At 42.1% G+C, this 11,973-nt stretch overlaps 1 protein-coding gene across 1 annotated transcript; it reads right to left on the bottom strand.

Moving 5' to 3' along the window:
* Nucleotides 1-776: 776 nt before the first annotated feature.
* On the bottom strand, nucleotides 777-11,256 carry CHMP1B (charged multivesicular body protein 1B). Its single transcript, XM_065643586.1, has 8 exons — nucleotides 11,127-11,256; nucleotides 8,701-8,798; nucleotides 7,827-7,973; nucleotides 7,121-7,189; nucleotides 6,677-6,784; nucleotides 5,639-5,682; nucleotides 4,726-4,798; nucleotides 777-4,146 (listed from the first exon to the last, which is right to left on the bottom strand). Exons 1-8 carry the CDS (start codon nucleotides 11,140-11,142, stop codon nucleotides 4,102-4,104), a joined length of 600 nt encoding a protein of 199 aa, XP_065499658.1. The 5' UTR covers nucleotides 11,143-11,256; the 3' UTR covers nucleotides 777-4,101.
* Between the last annotated feature and the right edge of the window lie 717 nt (nucleotides 11,257-11,973).

The following is an 11,973-nucleotide window of genomic DNA, read 5'->3' as shown; positions in this document are numbered from 1 at the left end:
TATTCACTATCGCGCTCCTACCAGTAGATCTCCAAGTCCTGAATTAACGGCTAAAGGCAGCAAAGAGACATTTAGATGGGCGTTTAGTGAAGGTGGTGAGATGTTGACACAAATGAGCTGCAATGGGTTTCCAGGTTGTATTTTGTGCAAAAAAAGCAGCTTTTAGGCAAGAATTAAAGCCCCGCTTTGGGCAGGTCCTGCCCGGAGACCGAGGTTCCACCGCAGAGGTTCCTTAAACCAGCTCGTTAAGAACCTGCAAAAGTCCTCTTTAAGAATTTAAAAAAATAATAATTTATGTAGGACCTACGCAAAAACAAAGCTTGAGGCTCCCTCTGCTGGTTCCCAACAACAATGGGAGGGGAAGGAAAAAAAAAAAAAAGTGGGAGGTTTCTGGCTCCAGGGGAGACAAACTCCTCACCATCTCCTGCCAGGTTTCCATGTGACCCCTTGTTATCTATGGGAAGGACAGAAAACCCTCTCAGATGTTTAAGCACAAGGGATACGTTCCATACCAGACTAAACATTAAAAAAAATAAAATAAAATAAAATTTTAAATAATTTTATGTTATGTTGTTAACCTCAATTACCCCCCAAACTCTTGCCCCAAATCTTTCTCAGTAGTTCCCACTTTACTTTCTTATTTTGTCTCCATAAAGATTTAATTTTCTGATTATCCTCTCCCAGGAAAATACCAATGATGTGCTTGTTTCTCCCTGTACCGCACCCCAACAAACAGCCGTGTAACCCAGGAACGCAGCTGAAATCATTTGTCTGTACAATTTTATTTACCACTTGCAGTTACATTTACAAATCGTCCCAAACAAGTAAAGCAGTTTTCAAAATGAACTCTACCAGAGCTACAAAAATTATTCTCTTTTCTATACATGTCACCAGCTTCAGAGTTTATTTCTGTACACAGTTGCTGTCTATATTTATAAAATTTCACTATTGTTTTGGCTCTGAGGATCTCCACAAAGGCAACTTGATCATTTCATCCCATTGCAACCAAAGAAGCTGAAGTTCTTGCTCTTGCTTTCCTTCCCTCTCCTTTCACCTGAAGCTCCTCATGGCTTTCAGTTTTGGAATTAAAATGAATAAAGATTAACGCTACCATACGCCAGCAGTTTTACTAACCAAGAGAAAAAAAAAACATCTTGCAACATTTCAAGCAATGTTTCACTTTCGATGTGTCTGCTCATAAACATAAATATTGAAATACTATCTAGTAATAAGGTTACATAAAATCAAATACGATTTATTTAACATGAAATGAACTTCTGCAAACACAGACGGGCAACTGACAAGAGAAATAAGTTACTGTGGAGTGAGGAGCCAGAGCTGACCTGCAAACAGCAAATGTTTGGAGAGCCTGGATGGGGGAAGGACACGAAACTCAACTATTGCTCTAAGAGCAACTTCCAGTTATAAGCATTTCCAAAAGACTGGAGAAAAATATATACATTCCAAACGTAATTGCTGAAATGTTCTGAACGCCAGCTCGCAGACGCGAGTGCCTCCAAAGAGAAAAGAAACTTTTCCCCGGGATCTCTGTGCACAGGAGCAGCTGGTACCAAATCCTGGCTCTGGGAGTGAAGTCGGAAGGGGAAAAATCCAATGTTTCAAGCCCGTATTTCTCCCCAAGCCCACCTAGCTCTTTGCATCATAGTCCCGCAGAGGTGACGTTAATTATGGCAGTCAAGCCTTTATGTTTGTTTGTTAAACCCTTTAAAAGAAAAATGAGACGAATCGCTTCTGGTACTGGAGTTAGCAAGCCTGCGATGAGATCAAAACTACAGGACGGGCTGTGCATAGCCAGGAAGATAATGAAGTTTACTTAACATTTCCCTTGCAGCAATCTAATCAGCCTCGTTTCCCTTTAAATTCCTCCAGAGGGCCAAGGCTCACGGCAAAGCAACATCATCCAAAAATCAAATCTACAGATCCCAGAATTGCTGCCCACCCCCTCCAATAGTTTGGGAATGCCCAGGAATGGTCTAAAAGCAGAATAATCACCATTAAAATTGGCCAGCTGAAGTCATCTGATGTCAAACACTGAACACCCTGTGAGCTCACCGTACAAACCCACCACCAAACAACCGCACAGTAAACTCGGAGGTGGATTTATGACGTGACAGGAACTTCCCAATCCAATCATCAGATATGAAGTAACCGAATATAAAAGAGTAAGTTCCATAAGGCAAATGCACAAACATGCGGCTACCACAACTGCAGGTAACCTGGTTGCATAGATTTACCACTAATGTTCTGTTATATTGTTCAGAAGGAGCTCGGGGAAAAAGTAGCATATAGTCCCTTTCCTAAGAGGCTTTATTAATGATTTGAAAAGATTGTACCAAGACTACAGATGCGAGTACAAGGTTTTTAAACACCTCCCAATTCCTCCTGTTCACAGGAGGAACATGCAAGATGTTTAAAAGAAAGCTCCTTCAAAAATCAATGTATACAAGTGAAAGGACCACATTTTAAACAAACCGTTTTGGTTTAGGCTGCCAGTGTGAGATAGACGAAACAACCTAAAATGTTGTGGAATCGTGCATCTTATTTTCCATATCTTATTTTTACAGTAGCCTTGAACGCTTCAGTATGTAACATCCTGTTAAACCTTCAAAGTGATTTGAATAACACATTCAAAGAATAGTTTGACACTGCTCTGAAGCATTTCATCATTTTTGCATGTTTTCACTGGAAAAATCCTGCTTGACTAAGAAAGCATTTTTTTGTCCTAAATATTTCCCCAACACCGGAAAACCCATGTGATCCTGAACACCAGCAAATTAAGAACTCAGTCTAATGCTTCACACCTTCCCTCATCCCTATGAAGATGAAACAAACAAACAAAAAGACTAGAAATTCAGAGAGAGATTTTTAACAGCACTGCTTATCACAACTCATCACAAGTAGCCTCAGCTACAATTTCTACAATCATTTCTCTACTTCACAACTGCAGCCAGAGCTGGAAGCTGCTGAAATACAAAGGGGTTCAAGGGATCACTGAAACCAACCCGCTTCTCCGTACAACTGGAATACTACAAATCATTTACAAATCATTTTTTGGGGAGATCTGAGCCTGAGGAAAAACTACAAAAGCCTTTTTCACACATGGAAGAACACTGAAGTGTAGAATACGATCACAAGACTCATCCTTATGTATAAAAAAACGAGCAGATTAAAAGCAAAGACAGAGGAAGGAATGGAGAAAAGGGGCTTCAGTTACTTCACATGAGGCTTCTCAGCTTGAATCTATAAAAAATGGGTAGGGTGAGTTCTCTGTTCCCAGGAACTCGATGTTTTGTCGGTAGAGCAGAGGTGTGAGTGGAGAACTGGCTGCCCCCCTGGACACTGAGAAGGGAAAAGCAGAGAAGCCGCAGCACTTGGCATTAACGTTGGCAAGCGAGCTGCAGCATTCAACACAACTGACAGACACTTGAAAAATAGATTTTATTCCTCCTGTACTGAAGTGATGACACCGTATAAGTTCTCAATTATGTGAAAACAGCTTTTGGTAACTCATTTTCTAACTGAACAACTCATTTCAGTACAATTACCCTGGCTTTAAAAGACTAAAAAATCCAGACTGAAGTCCACTGACTTGTTTTACCAAGTGTACTTTCCATGAAGTCCACGCTGTTGCACGTTCCAGGAGTTTGGCTGTGTATGAGAGTTGTCTACAACAATCACCTGAACTGAATACGTCAGTTCTCCAACCACAAACAGTCCTCATAATTTAAAAAGAAAAAAAAAAATCACTTCATAATTTAAAATATATATCAATGACACTCTGCTTTTTTTTTAGCTAGAATGTACCAACATTACTAACTGACCTAGAATATCAACTTGATTTTGTGAAAAAAAACTTGCAAAAAATATATCAACTTCAAAATTTACAGAAAAGGACATTAAAGAGTTGATATTTTGGGTTAATGTATTTAGAAAGTGCAGCAAGCTAGGAGTGAAATACCCTATATTACAAATATTCAACATCCAGGCCATACCGGAGACACCTTTCTAGTGTAGTGAAGGGTTAGTTACAGAAAGGGTATTTTTTGAAAGCACATCCAAAGAACCGCAGCTTCGTTTCACTTAAACTTGATCACGTAGGCGGGCCAGTCTCTGTGACAGTTCATCCTGCAGAATTGTGAGAGAAAAAGAAACCAGCTATCAGTAGCATCAGAATTATTCTTTGCAAAGTTCTGGGATGGTCAAGCAATTTCATGTCCAGACGATCTGAAATTATCTTAAGATTTGCTTAAGGCCAGACCAGAGGTCTGTACAACTGTGTTACCTCCAGCAGCAGACATCTAGGAAGGAGTTTTAGAAAGCATCAAGTAGAGACAGTTTCGTTTGGTTTGGGGTTTTTTTGGTGGGGTTTTTTGGTTGTTTTTATTTGTGTTTGGTTTTGGGGGGGGGTTGTGGATTTTTTTGTTTAGTTGTTGGGTTTTTTTAATGTATCACCTTTTAGAGTGTATAAGGTGAAACGGAACTTTAAAAGAATGGGGAATACTCGGGGCTTCCCAAAGATCGGTCGGTTAAGATAAGGCTCCCTAAAGCCTCCTCTACAAAGACAGGATGACAAAAATAAACTGTCCTCTTTCCATTCCCTCAAATATATTCCCCTAGAATGGGAAAAGCAAATCAGCAGAAGATCTGTGCAACCCGGACATCAATTCTCCTGTCACGCCGATTTCAATTAAATCAAACATTTACCTGCTCTGCTGAGGCAACGCTTGTACCAACAGAACCCGTCTGTCCTTGAGGTAGCTCCATGTTCAGATCAAGACTAACAGGAGAAAACATGACAAAAAAAACCTAAGTCAGGCATACACGGCTAAAGGAATCAGCACAATAATTTACAAGCAGAGGAATACTGAGATAGCATGAGGCCATCAGCATCCCATGGACGCTGTACTCCAGCTAATTAGACAACTTGATCAGTAAATTTGTCTCATTACCAAGAAGACAAGTCATATATTATAAATAACAACAGCTAAATAAATTCAGTTTAATCAGGACTGAGCAACATTTCTGTTTAGCAGATGTGTACCAGACATGGCACATATACAAACAAAAAAGCTCACTCATAAAAAAGTTTTACTAAAAAAATTGTCCAAAGTATTTCTCCTCAAGCCAACTTATGTGTCACCAAAAAGGCAAGTAAAATTCTCTGAAATATTTCAGTATATCCCTAAAGGCTTAAATATGTCATGAGAACCCGTTTTGCAACATCTAATTGGGAGAGCAGAACTACAGGAAGTTTTAATGTTGTAAGAGGAGAAAAAAAAGAGGAAAAGTGTGGAGAACCATGGCAAGGATTGCTAACTGTACAGCAAATCCAAGTCAATAATAAAACGCTATCCTGACATGACAAGTGACACATGATTTTAGGCTTTTGCACAACCACCCCTGCATCCTGATATCCACAGTAGCTTTGAGTGAAAAAATAAAATACTGGCAACTAAAGTATCGTGAGAATGTTGCCCAGAGGTGAAAGGAAAATGCTGATTCTTCTCTGCTTCCAAGAGACAAACACATCTAATACAGGGGTATGTGACCTTCAAGGTAACCAGGAAGGGTTGTTGGAACCAAGATTTATTCAATAGTCACTCAAAATTTCACCTACCCTGCTTCATCTGCCATTTCCTGCAGAAGCATATCCACTTGGTTCTAGGGTAAAGGGAACAAAACTGATTACTGCATTTTGTAATTTCTGACAAGCTCTTCTGTTAAATCTTGAGAGAACAGAAATTATTTTAACCAATCTGATTCAAAGCTACTTGTCTGTCACAGAACATTTTTGTGCTTCACCACCAGAGGGCCCTGTGTGAACTCAAAAATCAGGAGCAGAGGCTAAATTCCCATTAATCGAACTCCAGCTTCTAAAACAATGCCTCTAAAGAATTAAACTTATCTGTAAAAGATCAAACATACACTGGAATATTTTACGTGTTATCAACTGCTGATTATTAGCTACTAAAACATTGCTTTGCTCAAAGAAAAAAAGCCCATCTATAGTAGATTTAGTTTTTGGATTTGGATTTAGGTTTCTTTTATTTACAAAGCACTAAATCCAGTAAATTTCTCTCTGAGAAAACGTCTGTTGGAACAGCACATTTAGTCCCTTGTGGAATAGCACGAGGGGGTCGGTGTTCGGGACTCTTAACTATGTAAAGCACTGTTTAAGAATCTATTTTGGCAAACACATGTCCATAAATTGCAAGTAGGTAATTACAACCATTCCATTGCACATACTACTACTAATTTGGTGGTGACTAATGTCATTTTGTTAATATCAGTGAGTTCAAACTATTTATTTCCTTACAGCATGTTCTGCTTTGATAATTAACACCGCAGTGTCTTATGGTTCAGAAGTTCATTAAGAACTCATCAAAATGCAGCTTATTCAGTAGAAGAGTTAAAGTTTAAGACAATCTGCAATAAAGCCTCCTATATAGCAGTGACTAAAATACGTATTTGTGATCCGCTGTACTTGTGACTAAAATGGCAAAGTCTCTTCATCACAAAGAAGCACAAAGCAAAAGTGAAAAGGCTTCAGTTGTTGCCATGTCTCAAAGCTGGTAGAAAGAAGAGAATCAGATATTTCCACATAGTTTAGACACATAATTTAAGATCACCGCTTGAAAATAAATATTATTCTCACTTGTGGCGTTGTTAGTGTCGTAGTGTTGCTCATCGTGTCTTCCATCTGTTGTGTCTGAACATCTAGTGTTTCAAACTGATGCTCGAATCTATCCATTAGTGCAGATATCTGTTGAAAATATGAATGAAATCAGTGATCTGGAGATAACGGAACTGGCAAAAATAGAATCACAGTACAATGAAGGCTGCAAGAAGCTTCTGGAAATGAGAACTTGTCCCCCTTTGAAGCTGATGGAACTTTTGAAGCAGGTTGATCAGGGCTCTCTCCAGTCAGGCTCTGAGCGTCCCCACTTCTGAGGAATTCACAACCACACTGGGGAACCTGTTCCAGGATCTACCAACCTCACTGCAAAACCTTTTCTCTTGGTTGGAATTTCCCTTTTAAAAACACATGTCCCTTTCTGCTTTTGACGTGCACCTCCAAGAAGAATAAGTTTCTATTTACCTTTTCTAGGTTCATGCTCTTCAGCGTGGCATCCATAGACTTAACTACCCCTGCCATCGACTTCGTTACCTGGAATGAGGTAAAGGAAATTATTACAAAGCAACTAAAACAAGCAGTTTCTTACCAAGCTCTCTTATCTCTATCCGCAGTATGAAATAGTAGGGCACACCCTATCGCCATTTAGAACACCACTGCTTTTTTACAGCTCCCACGATTTAAAATTCTATAAATTAACCAGTTGAAATACAGGTTCTGGGCTTAAATTCACTAAAAACTGAGGTGCAGATGGCATTAACTTGTGTAGACCTGTCAATTGTGAAGGGACATATTTGGTATCCAGATCACACGGCAGAATAAGCTCTCTGGCTGAAGAGCTAAAAAAAAATTCTGGAATCACACATCCTACATCATGATTTCATGTTTTTGGAAGCGGTGCAGTATCTTTGCAAAATAATCTTAAGTGTAACCAGTAAAACACAGAGGAACAAGAATAGTAACAGCTCAGAGGAGTTACCACCTCCAAAACACAGCAGACAGCAATCTGCTTCTAAAAAGCCGCTGCCAGGGGGATTCCAGCTCTTTATTTACTATTGGCCACACCCAAACCCAAAACTGAAACTTTTCAGCTCATTATAGATAGAATTAAGTCACTTCTAAGAGAATCAGAGGTCTCATTCTTGCAAGAGATTTGTGAAAACAGACTCACTTTGCCCATGGTCACTGCGGTCTGAACTCTGGCTGCCACAGCATCCACCCTGGCGCTCATGCGCAAGAAATTGATGGCTTGGTTCTTCTGGCGGATCGCGTTTTCCGCGTGTATTCGTGCGACTTCCATGTTACCCTTCTGAATTGCCTGTTGGAAAAAAAAAGCAAAAAAAAAAGAAAGAGCATTTTAACCTTCCTTTCTCTTGTAAACGTGGTATCTGAATAGCCTATTATTGAAATAAGCATCAATGCATCACAATATCTTCCCTATTAGAAGAGAAAATAAACCCCACCCTCCTCTCCCAATACTTCTCAAACTTTTTCCAAGATGTGAACCCCTGACTTGTTGCCCAAGAAGGTCCCAAGCATGCACTTCAAGTAGAAGGTTTTACAGAGCTACAGAAACAGAATTCTCTCATTCCTAAAAACATTTTCAGCATAAAGACTCAAACACAGATACAATTGGTATGGTTGTATTTCATGGACAAAAATACAGTCAAATAAATTTAGCCTCTTTTTACTACTTCAGGGACTCAAACTACTTTGAAGTTTCTCTTCATAAGTCTTTTTAACACAAGATGATAGACATTGAGATTAAATATTTTCAACTTTGAAAACAAGTCTCTAACAATACACATACAAGACAATTTTCTCAGAAAGCAAATGCCAAAAGCTGTACAAAAAGATTCACAAGAATGTATCCTCACATTTATTAATAAGTGTGGGAAAATTTATAATCATACGTTTTGAATCACAAGCATCTATCACAATATTACTAGCATGCATACCAGGAAAATGGTAAAAACACTGGATATTTTCCTGCTGTAATATGTAAAGACCAGATCTAAAGAGCTGGTTTCAGGCCCACCGCTTACCTTCTTAATTTTAGCTTTCTCGGCCTTTTCTTCTTTGTCGCATTTTTTTGAGTTCCTATTGAGCTCCTTTGCAGCAAACTTCAAATTAAACAGGTGTTCTGCAGCTCAAGTTAAGGGTCCAAGGACAGGATCAATCCTTACATTGTAGTATTTTTGCCCTCCTGTTTAAAGCACTACCAAACCTGGCATATATTGTGTTTCCCCGTCAGTGATATGATGATAAAACCTGGAAAATGTTATTTAAGTAAGCCCTTGAAATTCACACAAGACCTACCAAGCCGCTTCACACTTATAATGCCACCGGGTTCTAAAACGTGAGGCCACAAAAAATAATTTCAGATCCCAAACTGGCTCCATTTAACATCAAACCTATTTCAGACTGATAAATACAACAAACCGAACCTCCCCAAGAGGAAAGTCTGACTCTGCCAAATACTTTCACTCACACACCCAGAATGTTTAACTCTGCGTGAAATGCAAGCGCGGCTTACTGGCCTGCCCGGAATCTCCCATCCAAAAAAAAAAAAAGAAAACCACTGAGGAATGAGACAAATTAACAGTGTAATAGCAAAAGGGCTTGGCTGACTGCGCCCAGGTATAAACCAGGAGGCCGGGCTGCCCTTCCAAGCTGCAGCGTGATCTGGGGTTTAAATTAAATTGCTCACGCAACTCCTTTCTGTGGAGAGCAGCCTCCCAGCCCTGGGCCACGTGAGCGATTCTGGGGTCAGCTCCATCATCTGACTTCTGGGGAAAGAATACGGCAGTCAGCAAGAGAAACTTTTCTTTTCAAAAAATTCAAGTCCTGCTTAAGCCGAAAGCTCTAAGAATACAGCAGAACAAGACTTTGTAGCGACTTAGAATGATTGCACAGAACTGCTATTGAAAGAGAATAAAGCATGTGCTCTAAAAATAACAATTTAAAACCCCATACTATTAAAATACTGTTGATTAAAGCTTCCAAATATTAGTCCTTCTCAAACAAAATGGAAGTACAAAGCTTCATAAGCTTCTTTCATGACATCTCTTGATAACCCGTAATAAGATATTTAACAGTTAAGTGGAAGCACATAAAACTAAACACTATGAGGTACTTGAGCTTTAATATTTCAAGTACATAAACTATTCCAGAACTGTCTTTCTTTCCTTTAAAGTCCAGCCATGATCTTAAGAGCTCTGACAGCGACCTGAAGACATTCGGAAGTTTGTTGATGTATTTGTTATCCTATCCTGTAAATGTTACATGGCAGGTTACAAAGAGGTAACAGTTTTGCCTGTACATCTAGGTTACCTGCACATCTAGGTTGCCTGTACATCTAGGTAGCTACCAGTAACACTAAAATAGCCACTTATATTTCTATTGCTTTGCTTTAAAACCTAGGCCAGCATCCCTTTCAGCAGCAACAAGTGTATTGCACTGATCCACAGGATAACACCTTGAGGTTGCTCATTTAAGTGCACTTGAGCTCAGAGACCAGAGCAACCACGTAAAGCACAACATCGCCTATTGCCACCGCTCGCGCTGAACCGGCGTTGCAGAGCAGTTTGTTTTGAAATCACTTCCTCAGTTACTCACTCGGGGCACGGGCACGTACCTTTGGCATTACGACAGCCCGGGGCTCTCCCGTCCCATGTCCCATGACGAGCTCACACTCGCTCCTCCCTCGAAGCGTCTTTTTCGATGTCCCACAACCCAAGTGCAGCTGAACTTCACCATGAGTCACCGTCACCCGCCCCAGCGCTCCCGCCAGCCCCCAACAACCGCCAGTGCCAGATCAACCACACCGACACCCGTCATCTTTAAGGCTTTTTGTTGTTGTTGTTGCTTCTGTTTTATACAGCAAGAACATCAAATTCTCCCACAAGGGCTTTCCCTGCACGCAATGTGTTCTCAACAGCAGGGCGGCCAGTCAGGTTTGTTCGGGGGGATGAGCTGGCTGCCAACATCGTTCCAGTCTATACACAGCACATCGTCTGTCCCTGGGCACCATTCCACACTGTAAATCGCATTTTTCGCCTCGGGCTGTCCTTCCACGAAGCCCCGGGAGCGCTGCCAGCGCCCCTCGCCCCCGGCTCAGCCTGGCTGATCTCGCCTCGGGAAGAGAAGCCGAACCTGCCGTTCCCTGCCCGCCCGCTCCCCCCGTTCCCCCCGCGCAGCTCCCGCCGGTGTCGCGCGAACCCTCCGGGAAAGGCCTCGGCGGCGCCGCCCCGCTCCCGCCGCGGGAGGAACGGGAGCCCGCTCCGCAGCCCGGCCCCGGCCGGGGAGGCCCCGCACGCCGCCCCCACAGCAGCCACAGGCCCCGAGAGCGCCGGCTCGCAGCTCAGCCCGGCCCCGCGGCCTCATCCCCAGACCACGGCCCCCACCCCCGCTACCGGAGACCGAGGGCGACACGGCGCCGCCCCCCAGCACAGCCGAGCCCCGAGGATACTCTCCATGTTGGACATGGCGGCGCTGCGGCCCAGCGCGGGGAGCGGAGCGGGGCAGAGGGGGCTCGAACTGCGGGCTCCGCTGGGCCCCTCTCCCTCAGCGCCGCCGCGGCTCCAGCTTCCGGTTCCCGGCTGCCCCGCCCCGTTACGTACGGGCGCGCCGGGGCGTGGCGCGCGTGCGCAGGGGGTCTCCTCAGGAGCGGGCGATCCGGCTGCGGGGAAAAGCGCGTTAAGAACAGTAAATGTTCCTTTTTTTACTATTTGAGGGACACGATATTTATCTAGAGCAGCTGTAGGAACTTAAGCGATTTATTATCACACTTCGGAGACAGGCTGAGCAGCCATTGGGGGCAAAATGCAAAGGATGCCGGTGACTTCTGGAGGGGAGATACTGAATGTAAGAAGTTCTGGATGGGAAGTCAAGAAATAAAATATAACTTCAAACAGCTGACGTGTACATCTGCATGGTAATTGAACGAAATGTAATATACTGTGATGCTTTCTTAGTAATAACAAATGTTAAACTTGACAAGCGAATAAAATTCTGAAGTCTTGAAAACCTGTAATATCCGTTTCTGTTCCTTGTCTTCCAATAGCAAAAGAAACCGGTGGAATTACTTTTCAAGGGAAGCAGAGCATTGTTCCATGAAGCTAATCAAATGAACTATAAACCCCACACAATATTTCTATAAATTTTGTGGTTTTCCGCTGCATTGTGTCCAACCTGCAGCTTTGGGCTGGCCGGGATGGCGCCGTCTCTGCTCTTCCCTTTGAGGCCAAACAAACTAGAACTCGACTAAGTTACAGAATTTTAATACATTGAGAAAAACAGAAATAACCTGGAAAAAA

This window comes from Caloenas nicobarica, chromosome 12, assembly GCF_036013445.1.
Source record: "Caloenas nicobarica isolate bCalNic1 chromosome 12, bCalNic1.hap1, whole genome shotgun sequence".
NCBI lineage: Eukaryota > Metazoa > Chordata > Aves > Columbiformes > Columbidae > Caloenas > Caloenas nicobarica.
This window is presented reverse-complemented; position numbering and strand designations above follow the sequence as displayed.